This window comes from Tauraco erythrolophus, chromosome 4 (assembly GCF_009769465.1).
Source record: "Tauraco erythrolophus isolate bTauEry1 chromosome 4, bTauEry1.pri, whole genome shotgun sequence".
Classification (NCBI taxonomy): Eukaryota; Metazoa; Chordata; class Aves; order Musophagiformes; family Musophagidae; genus Tauraco; species Tauraco erythrolophus.
The window spans coordinates 30,389,997-30,415,617 of NC_141468.1; the positions used below are offsets into that span (position 1 = coordinate 30,389,997).

At 37.6% G+C, this 25,621-nt stretch overlaps 1 protein-coding gene across 1 annotated transcript in view; it reads right to left on the minus strand.

The window, feature by feature from the left end:
* Window positions 1-312: 312 nt before the first annotated feature.
* The window catches only part of MDFIC (MyoD family inhibitor domain containing), a 43,468-nt gene continuing 18,159 nt past the window's right edge, over window positions 313-25,621 (minus strand). The window contains exons 4-5 of the mRNA XM_086609918.1: window positions 16,801-17,076; window positions 313-3,942 (exon numbers count right to left, since the gene is read on the minus strand). Of these exons, the coding sequence (XP_086466044.1) occupies window positions 3,695-3,942; window positions 16,801-17,076 (524 nt within the window). The 3' untranslated portion in view covers window positions 313-3,694. The remainder of the gene's footprint in view (window positions 3,943-16,800; window positions 17,077-25,621) is intronic.

The window sequence follows — 25,621 nt, forward strand, 5'->3', positions numbered from 1 at the left end:
TAACTTTCTTTTTGATCAAATTTAATCATTACTGGAATTTCACCTCATTAATACAATTACACTAAGGAACTGATTTGCCCTCTTAATGACAAACTTTTTTTACTGTTGGAGATTCATCCTAGCACAGCTTCCAACGCCTGAGTTAGCTCCATATGTAAGACAACTCACCTATGCTGGCTCACTCTCTGTGCAAATCACTCAAACGCCAAAGCTTTCAGCAAATGTTATACAGAAAAATCACAAATAAGACATGAAATTATCATTCAGAAGAGTAACAGGGTAAGACTAGAAGAAGAAGAAGATATCCCAAAGTTTCAAAATAAAGATCTTTATTTCAAAATAGTGTTTGAGAATAGAACATCCAGTTGATACAAAATACAAATAGCAAGTTTCCATTTTTTCAAATGGGCCAGTTTGCAGAACTATATACTGAACACTGTACAAGTTCGCAAGAACTATTATAAAATAGACAACTAATTTCTGATGTTTTCATTTATTTAAACTATATTTTCACATTTGTCTCCTTCTAATTCTGCTTAATTACACAAGGTGCTTATAGATTGCCTATAGAGTAAAAATTACAAAACAGAATTTAAGAATATAAATATAGAAAGGAATTCCTTAAACTACATACTAATATTTTCTGCTACAAAGATACATTTTACAAAAGTGTTAATATTCTACAACAAATAGTAGCAGATTACATTTAAATGTCAAACAAATCACACAATTTTTTTTTTTTTTTCACTCGTCTGTAATACTTTGAAGCTTCTAATCTCTATGAGGGTTAATAAACACTGTTTTCACTTTCTAATATTTCACAAATGAGGTGGGAAAAGAAATAATGTATCTGTATATGTGTGTGTGTGCACATGTGTGAGAGAGAGTCTGTACACATATGCATATATGTGTGAATAGAGTTCTCGTATTTAGTATTTGTATTTTAACAGTACTGGAAGTAAACACTTAATAGTAAATACGTTTCCCAGATTTTCATCATTTCAATCCACAAAAAAAAACCCTCCTGTAAGCAGAAACAAGGGGTTGTGAAGAGGAAACTGTATAAATAAACTTTTACACAGAAAAGGGCTTCCTAGATTGCTTTCTTTTTTTTTTTTTTTAATACTCTATCATCCTGTGGAAAAAGTAATTTTTACTAGCATCCAGTATTCACTACAAACTTGATATGCAAATGTGCAGTTTTCCAAATACAAAACTGGAACTGCTCTGGCAGGTTACGCATGTTGGGGCAGTACAGGAGACTGGAAGTCCTCCTCCCCATCCCCAAAAGCACAATCAGACAAGAAACAGCCATAATTCACCTCTCTGTGACCAGAAGGACACAAGGAAGGACAGCTAATGGTACTGCCTAGCCCCAGAGAGCATGTCCCCACCACCACAGTGTCAACCATAGACCTACAATGGGCGAAGCACTGTCTACACTTTTCCAAGGTGCATCGAGTCCCAGTGCTCACTGTGATGCCCGCAATTTCCCCAGAGGCATTATGCCTCACAAAGGCAAAATGCCTCCAGGCACTGCCACTCAACCAAGGCACCTCTTCCCCCTTCCCAATGTGGTTCAGACTTTTAGGAGTCATAATTGAGCCCCATGGGCCTGATTCTGAGCTCAGGGAATTTATCAATTTAACTATATTATTCCTTATTAGCCTGCCTATTACCATAATATCTTTGTGCTCTCTAGCTGGAGCTAAACCAATGGAATATTCTGACATTAATGGAAATGCACTTCATTTATGCTACACAAGTCTGAATCTGGCCCAATATATGGGAAAAAAAAGCCATGATATGAATCCATTCTTGTAGTATCTATCAAAAAAACTGATAAGACACCCTCTGAGTAAATCTGCATTGCATTAGAACACACCACAATATGGCAGGTGTTAAGGCAAAATGTAATACCTCTCAGCTCCCTAGTATAGTTGAGGATTCGGCTATGTTACCTTCAGTGATAACTTGCAGTAGTAGGCACTACTAGTCAGTGTTCACAAGGAGAAGCTTTGGTTAATATCAGACCATTTGTTGACTTAGCTTCACACTCCTGTGATCTTAGCTTGTCACATTTGCATAAATTGAATTCACTACAGCGGAAAGAGACATTTATGGTCAATTCACTCAACAGAAGTATGCTATTGGCTATCAATGACTCTTGTAACAAGGCCTAAATTTATGAGATCCAACCATCTACAAATGGGAAATCTGGAATGTAGATAGGGAAGTTTAAGTATGTGAGATCAAGGTGTACAGGTGGTTTACACAGAAAAGTTAATGAGCTACAGACATGGATGGGAGAAACTAGCAGATGGTAAAGAAATGGGTACCATTATTCCCTAAATCTGGGACTGTCATATGCAATGTTTATGCATTGAACCAAATTCATTTCACAATTACAATGATAAAGACAGATATTTCTCAGAAAACCTTAATGGTATAATAGGGAAAGTTGTCCAGTGGATCTTAACTGTATTTTTTAAACATTTTAAATCATATTCCTTTTTTTTAAAGGATATCATACATTTTAAAAATTTCCTTTTTTACACAATTATTTAAAAATAACACTTAAAATGTATCTGAGAATAAACATTTTTGCATTTGCTTTTTCAATTCAATGACAGAACTCCTTGATCAAGTCAGTTTTAATTTGGTCTTTATACCCTGTTTAAATTCTGTCTTCCCTTGTGGATACTTCTCACACAGTGAAGAAATAAATACCAAGTTATGTGATGCTGGCTGTAAAGCCACAAACACTGACAAGGCCACTAATGTACAGCTTTAGATTCTTGAGTTAACTTCTGATAATTTCCCTTTTATAGCCAAATTGTGAAGAATTGTTAGTCTGCTAGTTAGTCTGTTAGTCTAAGAATATATTTCATGTCTACACAGATTTTCAAAGTCTCTTTTTAAAAAGAAGCATTTCAAGTAATATTAGTACAGAAGTAAAATATAAGTTCTCTATTCTGTCTTGATCGATAACAATAAAATCTTGGTATTCTAGCCCATGGCAAAACTTACAATGACTAAATTTAGTTTGCCAGGTCTTCCCATAGTATCAATACTGACATTGGAAAATACCAGAAATCTCTCTCAAACCAATGAGACGTTCAAAACAAAAGAAATATTGCCAATGTGACAACATTGGTAGCAAAACCAACAGTAGATTACTGATGCTGACTTTTGAATTAAGTTTAAAATAACAGAGCAAAGTTGTTTTCAACCCAAAGAGATTGAAATAAAGACATTTTGCTTTTCAGAATGCCTGTACAGGAACGTTATGCAAGGAGGCATTCGAGCATTTAAACATTAAAGTAGGTAAAGGCAAATACTTAAGGCTTTGCCCTGTAGTCTCTTCTCTAACCAAAATCTGTCACTCAATTCGAATGGCAATTTTGCCCTTACATAGCCTGCAGTATCAGGCCTATAATTCGGTTTCAATAACGTCTTCCACTTGCAAAGCCAAAAGGAAGCCGGAATGTAGCTTGAGTTTCACATACAAAACTGTACAATTTGTGTTAGAATACAGATTTGATGATTGCTTTTAAAAAATATATTTATACATAGGGAATTAACAGTGCAATACCAGTTGGTTGTGTGAAAATCTTACCTTGTCTTTCTTCAAATGTATGTAAAGTAAAGCTCTCCAGTTTTATAGAGAATAAAATAAAAAGGGATAAATATTTCATGATGGGAAACAGATCCCACAGCATTCCATGCAGATCTCCAAGCAATCTGAAGATTCGCAACATGCATCCATTATGCCACAGTCCATATCACATGGGCAGTTACAGTCATCCCCCATCTCGTCCCCACAGCAACAGCAGCAGGCCTCCGACGTGCAGATGCCACAGGATGCTTGTCCCAGAACAATGTTACAGAGGGTGAGAAATTCACAGAACAAGCAAGCCAGGATACAGTGAACACAGCAATCTTCATACGTACCAGTTCAGTAGCATGCCATGGATGAACAAACAAAACAAACAAACAAAAAATAAAAGGAAAGAAAAAAGAAGAACTCATTAATATGTTATTCTAAATCCAGATATATCACAGTGTCAAGTAAGTAGCTGAAAGACAGTGATTCAGAAGAGACATAATCTAACACTACAAAGAACGTGTTTCCCATCTTCGAGGTCACTTTTGCAGCCTAACTCATCTCCAATTCAGTGTTGGTTTAGGTGCAAGTTTCCTTTCACCACTTGACTTCATGCAAATCTCAAGTACTAAACATCCACTTAGATCCATTTCTCCAGTCATTTATTATGTAAAATATCCGTATCTATTATCTCAAGTCGTAACTTCTTCCAGCAGGCTCACACAGTGATTTAAAAAAAACATTACGAAGGAAACTATATAATCCAGCCTCTCCCAGTGCATCTTGCCCTTCTGAATCTGTTTTGTTGTCTTGCTACTTAGAAGAAAAATAAGGGAGTTGTCACAACATTTTTGCTTTCTTTATAGTGGTACGTATTTCTGTACTTTCAACAATATATAAAACATTCAGTCAAAACACAGATTTTTCTATTGCTTTTCTACACAAATCTCTTGGCAATCCTTTTAATGTACTACTCTAATCTTCAGTAGAGTTCATAACTACATCTGAACACCAATATCCGTCTCTCGTAAGTACTACTAAATTACATGAGATAATTGAGGTGTCCCACAAACTGTCTGAAAAAAATATAGCACCTAGAGAGTAAATATATGGAATAACTTCAAACAATTAATACATCCACAAGACATGACAGGAAAACACAAAGACTGGAACTAAACATGCACCAGTGAAAGGAGACTGTAGGAGTGAGGGATATACTCAGTGTTTTCACTCTCCTCCCATAGTAAGCACATAGTATGTATAAATTCATAAGAATAACATATTTAATTTGTAAGAGGCAGTGAACAGTCATCCAGAAAGAAAATGAAAAGTTAAAAATACAAGAAATAGAGAATTATTTCCTAGCCTCAGCTTTTGTTCTTCTTTTACTGCTTGCAAGACTTGAACTCCTTTAGCCCCAGACAGTTGAAGATTGGGAAAATATTCTGGGGAAAACATCCCGCACCATCTCATCCTTTCCCTGTCCCTACAGTCTATCACAGGTATCTGCTATGAGAGGCTGGTACGACAGACAGCATATCGAGCTATATGGGCATTTGGTCTCACCACCTACAGACCTTATGTTCTTACAGTTCACAGGCTGGAAACAGTGACTGTAGGGGAAACTTGCAATTACTTGCAACAATAATACAGTTACCAGGCCCCCTAAACATTATTTATAATGTGAAAAATGATGCAGTAATCATGGCAAGTATCTTGACTGGTTGAAAGTACCTCTACCATTGCAGAAACTTGGGACTGTAGGGTAGTGTAGAGATGACTTTACACTATTAAGCATGAATACTTACAGCAATGCAGCGACAGAGGCTCAGACCTGTAAAATCTGTCCCAAGAACCTGAGCTCTTAGCCCACCCTAAACATCACATTGCTGGGGACTGATTTCTCCTGCTTACTACGCTACACACATCCAAACTTAGCTTGGGAATAGTTGTACTGCAATGTGGTCACAGTCATAATATACATAATGAACACTTATGTCCAAAAGAAAAATTGAAAATATCAGGAAAAGCAAGAAGGAAATAAAAACAACCTCAAAAACTCCCACTACTGTGCAGGAAGCAAACCGAGAGGAAACCACAGGTAAGACTGAGCTGTTTTTAAAGAAAGTTGTTTGTATTAAAAGTCTGCTTTTCCCAAAGAAATACTGTTGCTAAACAAATGACCTTCATAGAAAATCCAGAAGATATGTGAAATAAAGCTGTGGAGTATCAGTTCACTGAAGAGGACTAAAGCCAGACCGATAGCGATTAATTAGCTGGTTGTCATGGAGATGCTGTTAAATTTGTTCAGGTACAATCTCCTTTCAGATTTTCTTTTAATATGAAGGAAAAATAAGAAGCCAAGAGTTCTATCCAAGAAGCCTTCATATTTGAGGAACTGAGGGTTTTATTTAAAATAATATTTATTTTAAATCTTCTTTAAAACACAGTTGAAAGAAGCTAATACCACAACAATTTTGTTCTACAAACATTTTTTTAAACAAAACACTGTAATAAAACTTTAAGTGTATCAGTATTGAAAATAAGATGCTGAAACAAATCTTGCCTGCTTCATGCAGAGACATGTAAAATAGTAGGGAGAGAAATAAACACTCACAGAGATTAGAATAAAAATATATATTGATGGACAAGAGACAGCATTCATAGGTTAAACAAAAGGTACTGCACTCAGAAAGCACTTTCTGGACCCACAAGAGAACTTTTCCCTCCTAATTTCAAAAAACACTGAATCAATATGTAAAAATGAGAGGGTGTGTTGATTTAAATAAAGGTTTTTCAAAGGAAAAAGCTATCAAAAACAGTCCAAGACACAGAAAGAAATTAGTGCTATGATGGAAACGCTGTGGAGGGTCTTTCTTTCCATCTCTTTTTCACTGACTGAAACATTAAAAGGATTTATTTATCTACCGTTTGTTTTTATTTCCTTCTCCCTGGATTACAAAACTAATGTTTCATTTAGAAAATCTTTATATAACAATTTTACTTAACTTACACAAACAATTAACATAAAGTAGAGATACCCTTTACTGGCTCTCTTCATTCTTGCAATGACTCATTTGTACAATGAACATAAACTTTGATCCACATTTCAAGGACAAACCTGAAACAATCATGCTTTTATATTCTTCATGTTACTGACTTTTAACAGCTATCCAGGTAGCGATTATTTAACACATGACAAAACATGCTGTTACCTAGTCCTGCCTAACTTGCTGAATTCAGAATCGTGTCTCCAAAGGTCTGTAACACATTTGGATAAAATGGGTGGAAGAATAATTTCTTACATGCACAACTCCTACTTCTTAGCTTCTTATCTACAGATGTAATTATAAGGAAAAGATACAGTGGCGGTGTTTTTTTTTGTAATAATTACAAATCTACATGCTACAGAAAACGCACACATCCTTCTCTAGCACCCATATTCCTACAGCAACTTGTCAGTTCTAGAGAAAAATATTATACCGCTAAAAACCACTGCCTTCGGTTGCTCTTGCAGGATGTCATGATCAGTGGCATCCAGCCACAAAGAAGATGCTATATAAAACTCACTCCAAAAGAGGTGACCTCAGATTTTTTCATTACCATGTTGGAGACACTGAAATATATTTCACTGCTTGCACAAGACCCCCTAATAATTCTTTCCTGCTTCCAAGACCAAAGAGACTATTTTAAATTACAGATTATTTTAAATTTCAAAATTATTTTAACATATTAAGAATAAAGACTATACTTAACTTCCACTCTTTGACCTCATCACATCAAAATCCTAATAGTTTTTGCAGATGAGTGAGTAATGGAACAGATTAATCCAACTGGAACTAAACTTAATTTATATATTTGGGAAGAAGTTGGGAAAAAAGTAAATCTGATTATCTTAATGTCTGAGAACATGTTTTCTGGAAACCTTGAATATATTTTAGTCTTTTCTGATAAAGAAGTGATATAGCAATATCGGTTATGAGACTGTATTACTGTAAAGAGAGGCTAGCTTAAAATGATCTATTTCTTTTTTTTTTTGTTTAAGAAATAGAGGCTTTCTCATTCTTATTTTCCCATTAGATGTACAAATGCAACCAGGGACCAAACTCCATCTGTCTTGATGTTCATGATGCAGCACTGTTGATAAATAGTTAATTCCCAAGTTTCTTGGTGTTTCAGTTTTCATTAAATACATTCACAGAGAAAGAAGAAATTAGTGTATGTCTCATCACGTAAGCCCACCATTAATGAAGATTCTCCTTAGGACTTCCACACTACATCATACCAGTCTCAAATTTCCATTGTTTTTCACTTCTTCTATTACACTTTTCTCTAATTAAGGTAGAAATGCTGCACAACAGATCAGCACTACACAGAAGTGAGGATGTCGGGTGTCAAACACTGTACAGAGGTATAATTTATACAAAAAATCCCAAACAAAACAGTACATCTGCCTTAGTTCCTTTATCAAGTGCATTTGATTTCATCAAAACACAGTATTACATTTGTTGACTATGACCCAAGCTCCCAAAAGCTGCGTTGAATGGCATAAATTACGATAGGCTTGGTCTGTAGGCAGTGATAGTATATTTTATTAGATCACCTCACAGTTGGGGAAAAAATACGAGCTTTCCGACACAAAAGCTCATCTTCACTTATCCTTTCAATTTGCCTGGGATGAAAGTTAGACCTGAAGTTAAAAGGGTCATCCCATGCAGCATTTTTAAATGCCGATGTAAGCGAAGCTGTTTCCTTAGTCCTTTGGCACATCCCCAAAAGTTACAGATTTGTTAGGTAACTTCATCAAAACTGTTAAACAATGCCAAAGCAAACAGAAACCCAACCAACTTGTCCAAGTTCTTGCTGCTGATATCATACACGCACATCCAGCTACGATTTAACCAAAAAGTCCATGTAACTCCTACTTTAACTGGGTTATAAATGTTGCCGCAGACAATATCCAGACAAGAAATAGCCTGAAATCCCCTAAAACTGTTTACACACTGTTATTCAAAGCCCAGAGGGCCCTGCTCTGTCGCTTACCCCAGTTGTAACAGCTATGCTCATTTACAGAAAAGAAACAATATCAGCAATAAAACAACTATAATTTTTGTCCGTGCCTTTACATGTTTGCACGTGTACACTACTTAGTATTTCTAAAATCTTTGCATACAGATATTACCCTAATATCCAACTCCTTTTAAATACTGAAATGTGTATTTCTTTTATTACAACTTCCCTTTTATCACAACTTCCCTTTCATCACCTCCTCTTCATTTTTATGAAAAGGCGCAGCTCTACCTAAGAAACAGACTTTTAAGAGAACTATCGACCATCAAAACTGTACAAGGGACGCGGAAGTTAAACGGAAAAACGTACAGAGAAACACACGCGCAGGCGGATCTGTGCTGCTTTTGTAATGTTTGACACTAACCTGTCACAAACCGACCGGATAAGCTTTCATACCAAGCAGGCAGGTCACATATGATAAAAGGTTTTCATGTCTGCAATGGTAAATAAGCTCACTCACAGGATGGTGACCTTGGTCAGTTTCTTACTAACTATATTCACCGAGTTCAGACAACTCAGAACAAATCTCCAGGCGCACCGCTGTCTCACAGCGAGAATCAAAAAGGGCAAAACCGCAATCAAAGAGGCAGCGGAGGTCCTCAGCGGGGCTGTACTGCGGGCCCCCGCAGAGCCCTGAACAGAAGCCCCAGCAGGTGCTACCGGCATCCCGCTCGGCAGTGGCGAACGCGCGGGGCCAGTGGCGGAGGCAGCCCGCAGGCAGAGCGGCAGCGAGCCGCGAGGAACCACCTCGGCGCCGGTTTCTGAAAGGTGTAAACGCACCGGGCAGCGGCACGCACACCGTCACACCGCCGTTCCTGCCACGCAGGGAGCTGGGGTGCAGCCTCTGCTGTCCATTCCCTTCCAGAAAACTCGCCGCACCTAGGAAAACGCTCAGCGAAAAATGAAAAATGCAGAATGAACCAACTGACTTGTCGCATCGAGTACGGTTATCCCGAGACAACTGAGCTACACTTGTTTAGATGAGGGCAAATACAGTAACAAACACATGATACTTCAGCATTTTAAAATAGAAAAGGATCATCTCTGCTGATAAAGAAAATTAAAATAGTGCCTGAACAGGCAAATCACACTGCAAAACACATGGAAACTTTCACCAAATTTTATATGCTAAACACTCGATACAGATATAACCTCAGGAGTAAAATGATCCAGTTCAAACATACAGATATACTAAGAAATGTGCCAATTTACAATATCTAAGGCTTCCTTAGAATATGAAGCTTTCCTTGCTATTGCTCATCACTGCAAATACTGATACTAGTTAGGTGCTAGCTAGACCATGACCTTATAAAATGGATACTGTGGGAAGACCCTTTTTCATTATAGGCCTTGTTTTCCACTCACTCGTGTTACACAATATGTGTATCACCTCTGAAGTCTTCTATGCAAACAAAAATACAAACCATGCTTAAAAAACACCACTCCTCAAAATGCCTCCTTAAAAATCACAGGTTTGACCATTTGCCCTATACCTGGCTGACAACTGCGTTCCGAAACAACCTTGTCTAACAAAAAACCCTCTCTTTAGCACCTCGTGCTCAGACACAAATCCACCTTGAATCCATTTCTAAAAGGTAACAACGGAAATTTTGGACCAAGTAAAGAGATTTGCAGGATATTAAGTAACTAGCTGCCTAAATGCTACTTAATGCTATGGGATGGATTTCAGAAGTGTATGTGTGGGGTTTTTTTTTAAAAAAGAGATGGCCTGTAGATATTTTGGCACTGTTATCGACTACTCATGGTATAATGCATGCTCTACTGAATTTCAGTAAATAATATCAATCCAGTGACAGAACAGTACATAAAAGAAAACTTACTGCTGCTCTTGTGGCACACAAGAGGGAAAAAAAAAAAAAAAAAACACAAAAAACCCACAAAAAACCCAACCTATTCCAAATCATATGCCCAAAAGGAAAGTCGACCGAAACTATTTTTCAGTTTACGCAAAGTTATATAAATCAAAGTAAGATGCTCCTACTTCAAATAGAGGTCTGCTACCCTGCTAAGAGAACTACTCACTACTTTCTATGTGTATGCACCTAGTCATTCTTAAGTCCCTGACTTAACACAAAGCCTCTTTGGTGGACTTGCATTGTCTTCAGTTAAGCCATCAGTATCACTTGGGATACTCTAATAAATTATGTAGTCAGCAGCATGAGTTAAATAGTGCCCACCAACCCCATGATTGGATTCAACATCTAGAACGATGAAGTTGCATTATACTAAACAAAAGGGAAAAAAAGTCTCATTCGAATGCACCCTGAATGCCAAATTTTAAACATTGGATTTAAAAAAAACCAACACATTGGGTTAGATTGTCACTGCATCTCTATGTTCAGGAGCACAAGATACACAGTCTAGAAGGTTGAGGAAGTTTGCTTCAGGCCTTACTCCTCGAAGAGCACGCGCAGTAACTTAATTCTGGCAGCAAGCCTGCATTGCTTGTCCTTCCCCAGAGTCTCATCCCCACGCTGCAGGCTTTCTTTATCTACTTCACTCCTGCATCTACCCTTATTATACTTCCTAAGACCTATCTTGAAAAAAGTCCTTGGAAAGAAGATGCCTTCTAGTGCCTCTCTGGTTTAGAGAGCCTGGGAAGGAATAAAGTGAAGATCTCACTGTACGTACAGGAGGCAGGCTCATGATCTGCTCACCACAGTTTAATGAGCTACCAGTTCCAGAAGGATACAGCACCTGTGTATGCTCTCAGCCTTCTGAACAGGTGAGTACCACCCTAAACTCAAATTATCACAGGTTACCAGAGTTGTGGGAACTACCCTGACAAACGTAAGTAACTTGTCAGGTCACAGCAATTCCACCGGAAGTGACAGCACCATTTCAAACTGAATTAAAACCTGTATTCCCACTCTCCATCGTTAACTTTTCGTAAATGATTTCTTTGATTAAAAACGCATAACATCAAGCTTCGTAAGGTTTTGGTAAGGAAATTTGGTTTTGCTTTAAAAAATAGGGGCCTGCTCTGCCCCCTTAATTAAATTCCTCTTCCATCCTTCTCACTGTCCAGTTTCTTCTTTCCTTTCCTCCTCCAATTCTGCGTATGTCCTTGTTACTTGCCTTCCACTACTCTAACACACATATGTTTGTATTCAGCTACTCATTTTCTTCGTTTCCTAACATCTGGATTTACTGTTCAGCTGCCTCATTGCTGTCTCCTTTAGACCTCCTCTCCTCTTTATGTTGCTTTGGACAGGTACCACTGCTTCCAAACACAGCAGCTCCACTGCCTTCTCATTTACAATTGCTTTCTAAGGTTTCCAAGGTGTTTTTCTGCACTACGCATAACAGGTGTAAGGGAGTGACAATTCTCTTGCTAGTGGTCTCACAAACAGAGTTATGGAAGAACTGTAACACCTCTGACATCAATAATTTAAAATATTATTAAATTTCTTTGAATAAAAAAAAAAATCTTTTATTCCCAATATGAACTGAAACCTATCCAGTCCCTTTGAAAAATCTTTAGAACTGAAACAGTGTTTAAAAACTGCTTTTTAAGAAAGACACTCCTACTATTTCATAATTCCTTTGTTTTTTTGTAGTGTAAGTTATAGAGCTGAGCAAGATTTCTTCAGGGACAATATGGATTAATAATAGATGCAGAGGAAGAGCAGAGCTGGTGAGTGCACTCACACCCTCCTAAGCCTCACTGGATGTGAAAGTGTTTCTAAACAGCATATTCTGGAATGCTGACACGACTCGTAGGCTACAGGCTCATTTAAAAGGCACATTTTTAGAGCTTTTATAGTACTTTCCCAAAAGCTCACAAGGTATCATCTACAGCACAAGTGGAGTTTGCAGCTGGAAAAATTAATAAAAGAGTTAGCTATGATGGAGGGAATTTGGTGGAGTGGGGGACTGGGAGGCTTTATAGTTTGCATTCGGGCTGTCTAGTACTTTGGAGACCAACAGGAGCAGTACTGACCTTCTTCACGGGAAGATATCCTGGGTAAAATAACACCGGACTTCATCTAGCTTTCTGGTATATATACTGAAGTCAAGTATATGACGCAGCACGCTGCATTGCTAACCTTTCAAATAAGCATAAGCCCAAATATGCTTCTGCACAGGATGGGTGGCAAGCCGGAGCATTTCTTGATTCTGCACTGCTTCAAGCACTACCAGGTTTTCTGTTCTGTCAACAGACAATGTTCTAGAGAAAAATAACTACCAGACCTGGGCTTATTTTGCATTACAAATAGGTGTGGTGCTCCAGAAATATTCACATCTTGTCTTTTAAGAAGAAACAAGAACAATGCAGCTTTTTTTTTTGAAGTGAATTGGAACATCTGAAAGCATTCAAGTTTACCTGTATTTCTTTGTACTAAAATTATCTGGACACTATAGTAAACTGAGGTAGCTGAGTTAATTCAGGTGATTGATTATTCAATACTCACAGTACAAAATTTAATATAATGTGTATCTTTCTGCATAAGATTACAGAAGAAACTGCATACAGTTATATTATTATACTGTATAGATGTGCACAAACGCATATCTTCATGTAAACTCCACCCCAGCACCTTGTCACCAGCAACCAATGGCTTATGAGGTTAACATGGTAATTAAAGCAAAGTCAAGTAAGTTAAGCAACAATGCAAACAATTTCCTAAAGATTCCTATGTTTTCCATCTTCCTGTAAACCTTTCCATAGTTTCTACAATGTAGTTCAATAGTTTTCTACAGCTGTGTGGTGCAGTTGACACACTGGAGGGAAGGGATGCCATCCAGAGAGACCTTAACGGGCTTCAGAGGTGAGCCTGTACAAACCTCACGGAGTCAGCAAGGCCAAGTGCAACGTCCTGCATGTAGTTCAGGGCAATCCCAAGCAGAAATAGAGGCTGGGCAGAGAATTAATGAGAGCAGCCCTGAGGAAAAGGACTTGGGAGTGCTGGTTGATGAGAAGCTCAACATGAGCCAGAAATGTGCCGCTGGCAGACCAGAAAGCCAACCGTATCCTGGGCTGCATCAAAGAACCGTGGCCAGCAGGTCAAGGGAAGGGATTCTGCCCCTCTACTCTGCTCTCGTGAGACCCCACCTGGAGTCCTGTGTTCAGCTCTGGGGCCTCCAACTGAAGAATGACATGGAGCTGCTGGACTGGGTCCAGAGAAGGGCCATGAAGATGAGCTGAGGGCTGGAGCACCTCCGCTATGAAGACAGGCTGAGAGAGTTGGGGCTGTTCAGCCTGAGAAGAGAAGGGTCCGGGGTGATCTTATAGCAGTCTGCAGTACTTGAAGGAGGCCTACAGGAAAGCTGGAGAGGGACTTTTTACAAGGGCATGTAGTGATAGGACAAGGCGTAATGGCTTTAAACTGAATGAGGGAGATTTAGATTAGATCTAAGGGAGAAATTCTTGACTCTGTGCGTGGTGAGGCACTGGGACAGGTTGCCAGAGAAGTTGTGGAAGTGTTGAAGGTGAGGCTGGATGAGGCTTTGAGTAACCTAATGTACTGGGAGGTGTTCCCGCCTCTGGGAGGAGGGTCAGAACTAGATGATCTTTATGTCTCTTCCAACCCAAACCATTCCATGATCCTATGATCAGAAAAGACAACTGCTCACAAAATGCTTCTTCACTCACAGAAGTATGATTCATAATACGAAGAAGCTGCAGAAGTTAGGTTCAAATTAATTTGTGTATATAATTTTGAAAGAGTATCTATGTAATCCTCAGTCACAGGACTTACTAATGTACTCTTCTGGTTTTGTATAGTTACATGTATTCATCAAGTATATGTATTGCTGGCTTATATGCAATTAAACTCCTTTGAATAATAACCTAGCTAATTACATCAAGTTTTTAAGTATAGCCTTCCGACTTAGTCATAAGAGATTAAAATTCTTAAATCATGAACATACTTATTTTTCAGTTATGGATAAATAATTTTTCCTTAAATAGTGATCTCTTTTTTGTGTTATTTCAGATATTTCAAACGACCATCACTGCCATCTCTGGTTGTGTATCTTATAAAAAAACTGATGGATGATAGAACAAGTTAACATATATATTGATATTTCCTGCAAGGTACCAACTTGATGAGAATATTATTTATAGCCTACAGTTCCCCCATGCAGACCTATAGGGTAAATTACTGAAAAGCTGACAAAACTGCCAGAAGGCTTGTACATGTGTGCATGTAGATTTGTAGACACAAATACCTCAGAAATATTTAATCAATGCACAACAAACTTGCTCCACTCAGACTGGTTAACAGAAAATTAGAGCAGCAGATATTAGCAGCATGGGTCAAACTATTCAGAGTATATATTCAAGTTCCCACATGCAGAATGAGAACATTACAAGGTTAGATGTATAATGTTGATATATTTAATTTTAGCTATTGGGTGACTCAAGAAACTACATATGACAATAAGGATTACCCCATATTTCTGTACTTCGAAAGTATGTACTTTAGACAGTGTGACTGCACAACATAATTATCTATATTCTAATCAGACATAACTTTTAAAATATCAACATTCCTGACTGTATATAAAAAATTGTATATTGGCAGTTTCAGGAAACTAACACGATCATATGTTGGATATTAAAATCAAACATTAGAATTTACAGCTATGTCTGAAGGTATCTTATTAATTTTCTCCTCATTCAGTAATTTCACATAATCATTGCCAGGGTTATTAAAAACAAACAAAACCCCACTGACTGTATTTATTCCAATATAATTTTAGAAGAAAAAAGGAAGTGCTTGACATAAATAATTTTATAAGGGGATGAACAGGATAGGCATCATCTCTTTAGAACTCCATAATTTCTGTTTCAGAGGTTGAATTTCCTAAATTCAGAGGCCTGCACTTTGCACCAGTCATGTGAACACACCTAGGTCTCTTGAATTACATTTTTTAATATATAAGGACAATATCGGGCTGGAAGATGAACTGGATTTCACATAAGAGAAAGAGATGAGGGGAATATAGCAAGTACGACGTTGTGATTTTGGAAAGAAATGTTAGAGGACTGAAAGTGCAACAGGAAAATGATACTATGTTCTTGAAGATAAATATGAAAATAAACCACGCTAAGGAGGACCAGCTTGTGGCCCAGTCGGAGGGAAGCTGTTCATGATATTACTACACAGACTCAATCAGTAAGTTTGACTGAAGTAGCTGAAGTCAAGAGAAGTCACTCCACTGACATCAGTAGGCTTCATTCAGGCCACTACGTGCAGTCCTTCTGATCCCTCTTCCTTTCATCTAGGCTGAGAATCCTCCCCATTTCACTGAACAGTACCGTTTCCCATTTCTCTAAGAATCTGTGTCTGTACCCATCCCCCAGAGTTTTTCTTAAACCAGTCGCATCTATGTCTGTCTATAACCCAAAAAATTTATAGAGCCTCTGCACCCTTCTTGTAACGGGCAGGAGCAAAGCCCATTGAGTATATGAGTGCTAATGGGAAGGCAGTGGATTGAGGAGAGGCTTGGGAACTTTGGGACCATTACAGTAATTGCAAGCAGTGAAAAAACACATACACAGCTAAAATGTAAGGGAAATTATTTACTTTGGCTTATTTAAGCTGTGCATTGGGAGTACAAAGCTTTTTCATGCAAATTATTTACAGCTGAAACATAGCATAAGGCACGTTAAACACGGAAGCACAGGTTCAAATTTTATTACCTAGCATTCAGACGTCATGGCTAGTCAGAAGATCTGCTAACAGAACATTTTCAAAAGCAAACTCTACCCTCAAGGAGCCTGCCATAACTGGATTTAAGTATTTACTACGCTTTGAACTAGTGCTTTAACATTTTTTTCTAGTGTATACGTGACAATGTTGACAGGAGTTTCTATCAGTTCAGGATACTAACTAAAGAAGCTAAAACATTATCAGACTATGTTGGCCAAATGTTTGAAAGAGAGAAATCTCCCATTGCTTCAATTTCCTTCAAATACATAATATTTTCCTTTGGGGAAGTAACTTGTGTTTTATCATTATGATTTCTATTTGCTTCTGGAGCATGAGTCATGCTCTTCAATTATTTTGAGTTGATTGTGTAATTATTAGTGAGAATGGGGTTTGGCTAGTCTTTATTCAGTTCGGGGTTTTTTAATAAGAATTTCTGCTTACCTTCAGGTGAAGTACCCGGCTTTTGCGAAAACACAGAGCTTATTTTACTCTTCTTGCTGCTGTTGCTGTTGACAGACAAGGTGGACTGAATTTTTCTGTGCATTTTTTCTGACACTGGAGCCGAAAGTTTTCTGTTGTCTGCAGGAACGTGCTTGACCCCATTGTGAATTCCATTTCCATTACTCAGACCCACATGGCCATTTTGGATTTTGCCACTTTCTTCCTCACCCCTTTCCAGTGTCGAAGTATTTGGCTGAGGCAAACGTTGAGGTTGTGCTTAAAATGGAAGAAAGAAAGGATTACTTTAAATTGTAAATTGATAACTGAACACTTTCGGCTAGATTGGAAGGCAACTTGCATGCTTATATAGACCAAAGCATAAGAAAAGTTAACATTCACCCATCAAAAAAGAAAGCAAAATATATCTCTAGATTAAAAATAATTATTAGGTATTCAGAAAGTGCCTCATGTCTGTATGAGGCCTAGATTCCCCCTTTGTCACCACACAAAAAAGTTCATAATGCTTTGTTCATTAGTTGGAGAAAATAAGGCAAGTAATTTGAAGAACAAAAAAGTCAGGAACGGGAGAAAGCTTAGACAAAACTTGGGTTAAGGGAGCCAAATGAAGAATAGGGGAAAATGCAACAGAAGGAGAGAAAAAGATATGGGAGAGAAGATACAGACTTCAGTAACAGAAGTGAAGCTGCAAGTTGGCCAACCTGCCAATATTCCTAAAATAACATGAATGACAAGGTACTGCCTGCCAACAATGAGCCGCCACAGGCCAGTTTATTAGAGAACAACAGGAGCATCCAGGTAACAAACAACAGTTTGAGTTTAAATTCATAAAGATTGTGGACTGCTGGGAAGAACAAAGCCAATCAGAATCTGGTTTTGTGGAGGAGGTGATCCAGTGGACCAGGAGAAACATGCATTCAAACACCGCACAGCTGTGGTAAGCCAGAGGCCCCTCCACCCATATTCCTCAAAACAACATCACAATTTTAAAAACAACTGTAATGAGCCAGTTAGGGCTTTAATGGCAACAAATTGAAATGGTCAAAGGAAAAAAATGTAAAACTTGTCAAGGCAGAAAACTGCAGTGGCCTGGTTAAGACTCCAAGAGTACATGTTATAAACCCATTCTAATGAGAGGGCATGAAACTTGACCATTCTTTGTTGAGCTACTGTGTCATAAAGAAGCGTATTTTTAATAACATGGAAAATACTTTGTCTATGTATTTAAAGCCTGTATCTAAAGAAAAGATAAGATGCAGGATTTTTTTTTTTTTTTATGTAAAGCTTTAATAAAAAAGTAGTTTCCAATTAAAGATTCTTATTTAGGAAAAAAAAATGCAGACTTCGTTCAAAAACTAATTAAACTATACACATAGTAACACAACAAGATTTCATAATCAAAAAGCATCAGTCCAATCACTTCTCCTAATCAAGACACTACTGTATCATGCTTGGACATAAAGAGGTTTTCAGACAGTCCAATCTTCAACTATTATAAATTTAAAGCCAAGGAAAAAACCTAGATTCTACTCAACACTAAACTGAGGAGAGATTAGACAGTGCTAACAGTTCATTCTCTTTTCAGATGATTCGCATCCATTTTGAGATGTTTTCACAGTATAGCTTCATACGTAGATTACACTGTGACCAAGATAAAACAATGTGTATAGATAATTATAGTTATCTTTCTCTAAAAGAAACATCCCCACTGATCACTTCAGGTACAAGTGACAAAACTTTCGAACAAATACTACTGGGAAACACAGACCAAGACTCTCAGTTCTGAATTTGCCTAACAAGCCCTCAATGCTTCCCTTTTATCAAGGACACTGATATCATTTCAGGTTGCTTGCTCTGTCTACCATGAACTTGTCCAGATTAAACTTCAGATAGATCTTGAACTTTAACTCCTGGTCATGTTCACAGGCAAAAAGAGGTAGTTTAAATATTAACTGGTTTTTTTTTCTTGCCATTTGTTTTTTTTTTTTAGTCACAGCAGCTAAGACTTTAAGAAGATACCCTAGACTACCCACATCTATCTAGGCCACAGTAACCCTGATTGAACCTACTTTACAAAAGCAGTAATTTTTTGTTGCAGGAAAGGCAGGGCTGGGAGAAATATTTATGCTTTAGCCTCCCCAAAGACGTTGTGGGGAAGACAAAGACCATTCCCTTCCATTATCAGCAGTAACTAATCAGGAACCTCCAAGCTAACAGAGCAGGAGCACAACAGTCTCTGACACCTGAACAACTAACTATTGCCCAAAAAGTTTTCAACAGCAATATAGAAACTGCTTCTCCTTTCAGTTTTGATCAGTGCTTGCAAAACCTATGAACAGAAGCATATGCAAGGTACTTTCTGCACTCTAGAATTCTATTCGTAGCATACATTCTTCTAACATTGCCAGGCTATCACAAAAGCCTCAAACCAAGTTTTTAGGGAGCTTCCTCCTACCTGATACAGGATTATTTAAAAGTATACTAACAGGAACCCTTTGCGTAGGACATCTTTCCACATGTGTGCAAAACAAATTTTGTTAAAAAACTAATAAAATCTCGTTATTTAAAAAATATTCAATGTAGACCTAACTATAGTCAAAATTATAACCTTTAGCAACAACAGGAGTCAAAATTTTTACTCTCTAAAGTTCAGTATTCATATCCATAGCTCCCCATAGCTTTATTTTCATTATCCCACTGAAATGTAAATTGTGCTATTAAGAACAATGTTTTTCACGTTCTACGTAACGATGTTTCCTCAAACTGCGCCGCTGCCTACAGTTCCCAACTGTGGAGCGGTGCAGCTGCACCAATAACCTAGAATTACTGGGGAGGGGTTAACTTTCCTCAATAAATAAAAGCAATAGACTATACTAAAAATTCTGTATGTCTGGAGAGGCAAGTTTCTAAAACTGACAGGTATGACCTTTTCCAAGCCAGCTAAATTGGTGATGGCAGCTTACAATTGTTTGTATATTTTTGGTGCTTTGCTAGAATACAGTAACTTGGCAAATTATCCAAAATTCCATCTTTAAACTTAGGTGTGTTCTGTCCAGCTGTGGGTGAACGGGAAGTCTTGGGGAATCTAAACAGTCATTTACGTTTGCTTTTATTATTATTTTTACTAAGGGTGTTTTGGGAGAGGGGATGGATGGGTTGGGGTTGTGTTTTTGTGTTTTGGTTTTTTTTTTTTTAATAATCCTGTTCCCAAAGTACTCTTACTTCAGTCTTTTAGCATTAACATGCAATTTTAGCTGACTGGCTTTACAGTATTCATATGTGATACGCAGGTCAAATCAAAATGGGAGTAAAACCCCAAATGGATTAGTTATCTCAATTTAAATTTTATTTTAACTTTATTGATAATTTTGCACTAGGGAGACTTGAATCTTATGGTTAAAACACACTTGAAACCAATTAGGAACCATATGACCGCATTCTAGCATAAAGAACAAAAGCAATTGACAGTTCCAAGATTAAGCCACAACCACTCAGTTTAAAACAGAAATATTTTACCTTATTTTTAAAGGTTGTGTATATCTTAAAAAAAAAAGGTGTAATATGGGGAACGACAATGCTTCTTAAAACACAGTGATACCCAGGGACTCTCACTCTCTTTAATGATCCACTGCTCTCATCAGCTGTCTTTTTTTTCAAATCTTTACATATGTGACAGCTCTCAAAAGTAGACCATAGACCATCTGGCATTTTCAGAGGTGTAACTTGTGCAAATTCAGCTCTACTGGGAACACATGCTATCTTCTGCCTGCGTTATAAAGATACAATAGAATGTAGAACTTATGAGTTGTTTTGAATTATTCATTTTTGCCTGTATATTCAAGAAATTTTACAAACTCTGCATTTTGTACTACATAAACATGCGTTAAAGGTACAAAGAAACTTTTTGACACCTCTTTTTTACAGAAAGATGGCATTTTGTTTGATATGTGAACATTCAGCGCCTGTTATATCATTCTAAACGGCCGTGTGCTGCTACAAAAGATCCCATTTTACACTCTCTGTATGAGCAAAAATTTATTCTTGATATTCGTAACTAATGCAATACACATCGAAATTTCAAATATGAGTTGGATGAAAATTCAGCATCTGCAAATCAGGATGGCACTGGTCACTTACTATATGTTAAAGATTTAAAAAAAAATAATCATTCCTCACACACATAGAAATATGTCATTTCAAACATCCACAATGAATAGATTCAAATGTCCTAAGAAATACTGTGCTTTTTAGGTTAATATGTTTTTAATCTTTAGCAAAACCAGTAGATTTAAGTCATATTTTATACAGTGCTAACACTAGTGGATTTTCAATAAGAATGATAAATATTGGATTAATGATTCAATAGACTGAATCTTTTTTGATAGAAAACTAGCAGATAATAGCTAGTAATAACTATACATGAATCTGCTGCCTGTGAAAAGCAATAAAAAGGCAATATTGCTATAGCATATAATCTATTAGCGTGTTCACCGCTTCCTTTCATTGGTTTCCTTGCAAAGTGGGCCTTAATACAGTAACTTCTGCTGTTATTTAACTGACTTTACATACTGATTTAATTGTGAGGTTACTATTTGGTGAATAAATATTCGAGTACTAAACATCTACTATGGTTTTGATGTAACTGTGCACATTATCATTCAGACTGCAAAATCCTTAGTGCAGCGTAAATGAACATGCACACATAAATGTTCACTGACAATACATTGTTTACACCTTGCAAAATAACAGCTATTCTTGGGAGAAAAATCCTGATGCATGCATTTAACTGAAAAACGTGTATCGACACAGGGAAACTCTCAACCAAAAGAGGACAGTCTAAGCTATCATTAGGGACTTTAGACAAAACACAAAAACAAATATACGCGGAATAAAGACTCCTCGGAGTCGAAGTGAATCAAAAGAGAACATCAGGAGGGAGAGAAGAATTGAGACAGCTAATTAGTAGCCTAATCACATCAAAAGCAATTCCAAGGCAGCTGATACACACGCCCGTGGAGTTTGCTAGGCTGGCCAACGCCACTGACGGAAAAAACACTTTCCCGTTTACAGCCTGGGTCATCTGACTGCATACCCAGAGAGGTACAAATGCTTTTTTTCTTCATTTGTGACACAATAGTTTATGACATCAGATCAGGCCACAGCATCAGTATTTTTGCAGGTGGACTAGGGAGGAATAAAAATGCAGGACTCCTGGGTGTAAAAAAAAAAAAAGTATAACCTTTGGCATTTTCAAATATTGAGAAAATACAAAGTATCATTTCAGTTCAGAACATCCTAGATGTTTCTTTGCCTCTCAAAACAGTTGCAACCACAATAAGAGGATGTCCTCTTTTTAGGAAATATAAAGGTACTGCTTGGGTCCATTAATGTTGAAAACCAAGATCTCCATGCTAATTTGAGCTTGGGAAATTGTTTGATCTCAGTCGTAGCTGCTCCTACTCGCTCTCTGTGGACCACACGGAAGAGACCACGTGCAAGGGAGGTAAGAATCAGGCCTCTGTTTTTTGTCAGTACTTCTTCGTAATGCAGACCTAAGCTTGAAGGGAAAAATAAAGCCTATGACAGATAGTCATGGATTGCACAGTAAAACCAGGGGCTGCCTGGATTCTAGAGTAAAATTAAGGTGGTTCCCAACCACTTCTGGAAAAAAACATAAACTCCTGGGATATAAAAGGCAACATTTCAAATTGACCAGCAAAAATCTCACCTTTTCTAAAATATTACAAATTGTATGCATTCATACGCTCAATAAGCATAAAATTTCAGTGAAGCTGGGAGAACTCGAATATCTCAATCTCTCTCCCTCCCCACCTCTCTAACCAAAATCCTGACTAGTCTCTATGTGGATCTTCAAACTACATCAATAGTTTTATCTGCCTAGCTATCCAGAATATTAACATTCAGATTACAAGATGCACCTCTGAGTCAACGTGTGAAGTGGCTTTTGTCAGCAATTATTTTTGAATATTTTCTAGGACATAAATAGCATATACTGCAGCTTCCATATCACAGAAGGCATACATTAACTAAATAACAAGGTACCATCAAGGTACAATCTATCTTTTAAAATCAATTTTTTACACTGAATTTTTTATACCATGCTGACTTTACAAGGAAAACAAAGTACCAAGTAACAGCATCAACCACCTTTTTAGAATTGCTTCTTGTAAGACATGAGGACATCTTCAAAATGAATACAATATTTATTATGAAACAGGATGTCCTTTGTAATGAAATACTGTAGTAAAATTGCTGGTACGAGTTTTACAGGACCCACACTGAGAACACTTTGTTAAAATACGTCTGAGAACACATCCAGGGAACACCAGGTATAACAGAAACAGGGCTGGCAGGGGACAAAGGGAAAAGACATTTTATCCCATCAGCTCTCAGTTGGTGAAGGGCTGACGAGAATGGCAAACACGTGTGTGCGTGTGTGTTATAGGTTGAGAAGGCGACACGAGTGCATGAGAAGGTGCCAAGAGTACTCTTAAATCTGTGCAAAGACACCTGCAGTGCCTTCCTTTGGAAGCACTGCAGGACCTTACACACTGTTTGAAGGGCTGCAGGAATTGTATAAAGATGTCTTTGACGTACCCAGAAAGAAGCAGTTACCACAGGGAAGCATGAAAAGGGCTGGTAGCCAGGGGTTTACAAAGTTGATAAGCATTCCCACTGAAAACGTGGAGTGAATTTCTCTATTTACAAGTCCTCTTTCCTGAAGTGATTTTGCAAAATGAAGAAATGCTTGCTGATTTTTCCTAATGATAGCAACAGCGAATTTGTAATCATTGCTGAACTGAGTAAATCCTTAACGTTTTTTAATTACCTATCCTTTAATAGTTATCTCAAAATCCAAATATTCTTTTGTCTTCTAATTACCATTAGATTATCCATAAATTCTCCTTCTTTATCATACAGAAATCTTGCCATCATTAACAATGTTTTTTGTGAGACTGAAAATATTGGCATTTATGATAAACTGTGAAGATGATTTGGAAATTCTCGCTAGATCGCAATATAGGTAGAAATAAAGATGATTCATATAATGCAATGATTGTTAAGCCACATCTACTTAAAGTGGAATATAGTTCTTTCTGTAGCATAGTTTTTCATTTCTTCAGAATAAGCAGCAGTAGCTCACCACGAAAAATCCAAGAGACAAGCCAAACACAAAACCATGACATTGTAGGTAACAGGCACTCAGACACCTGGAGAACAAATTCCATATAAAGCTGTGTTTAAAAGTGGGAAACTTTACTGCAGGTTTTTCGCTTGCAACATTTATCTATTCATTTTCTGCTCACGCATTCTGCTAGAGGACTGGAAAAGAACTGCAGTGTATTTGCTCTTGTGTTCTATAGATTTACAACTACTTGCATATGGGTGCCATGGCAGGTTAACTTATGGTCACCGTTCCAACATTTCATGCTGTTTCACACATTAATTGATTACTTCTCAAGGTGACTGTTTTTTTTTTTTTTTAATTTAAGATGGCTTGTAGAAATCAGGTATGAATACAAAATAATACAGAAATTAAAAATCTGAGAATTAGGCTTTTTGTTAATTTCTAAAGCACTGAAATTGATTTATTTCTGACACACAAATAATCGGTAATTTAATACATGTGAAGACAGTCCCCCAAACTATAAAGGATACAAAGGGGTGCAAACCTGATACAATCCCATCTCACTGAGGAACAGAATGCTTTGCTTCTGGAGCTCTAATTTTAAAAGGAAGGTTAATTAGCCACTAGACGCAAAAAAGTAATCCAAGCTGTTGGCATGACAATTACAGCAATTATGCAATTAGTGCCTATTACAACATATGGTTATAGCACTGCATAAAGACACACTGGTGTCTCATGCAACTTAAGACATTAAGTCAAATATTTGGAGTAGTTTTGATGCCCCTTACCATTGTGTTACTTGTTCCCAAATCAAATAATAAACATCAAAGAGAAGCTACAAACAACAGGATATCACTTGCTGGGTATTGCCTCATAAGCGGCACAGCAGGATGTACCAGACAGGAGAGATAACCTCAATGTCATTAACAGCCATAACCTGGGCAAGTGCACAAACAGGTCCTCTTGGCTCCAGCATCTCCTGCTCCCTTCCTCAAAACTCCAATGACCACTGACACTGTTTCACTGCTGGAAAGAACGTGGGATGGTGAGGCAAACAGCAGTCCTGGCTTCTCAGCCTAGCCCTAGCCATTCGCCTTTGAGTGAGAAAATACTCAAAGATCACTTTTATTCCTCACTGGCCATATATACTGAGTTTTCAGATGATAAGACTACAGTGTTCAGTTAAACTCACACAAATAACATAAAAACTGGCTGCACTTGGTTTTAAAAAGAACACAAAGGCAAATGTTTGGAATGAGCAGTTCCCTTAATGTTCTCTGCTACCTTGATTCCCAGTCCTCCACTCATGTAAGAGACAGAATTTCAGAAGTCTCCAAAAAGTGCTCCACCTCAAGTGTGAATCTGATCCCCTGCTCTCAGTGCTCTGTCTTTTGTCACCTCTATAACTCAAAGTAATACCCAATGCTACTATTAACATAACTAACAAGATGCAGAAATAAAAATAGGAGGAAAACCAGAATGACAGCAACAAAGAGAGGGTAATGTAAAAGGTAGCAGGAAAATACAGACTGTCAGTACAAGAATAGCAATACATACATTAACAACTGAGTTTCTGATCCCTTTGCTGCACTTATTTTCTCTCTGCTATTTTTCTCGCAACCTAGAGCTAATGCAAAGTTTGGTATCAAGTAT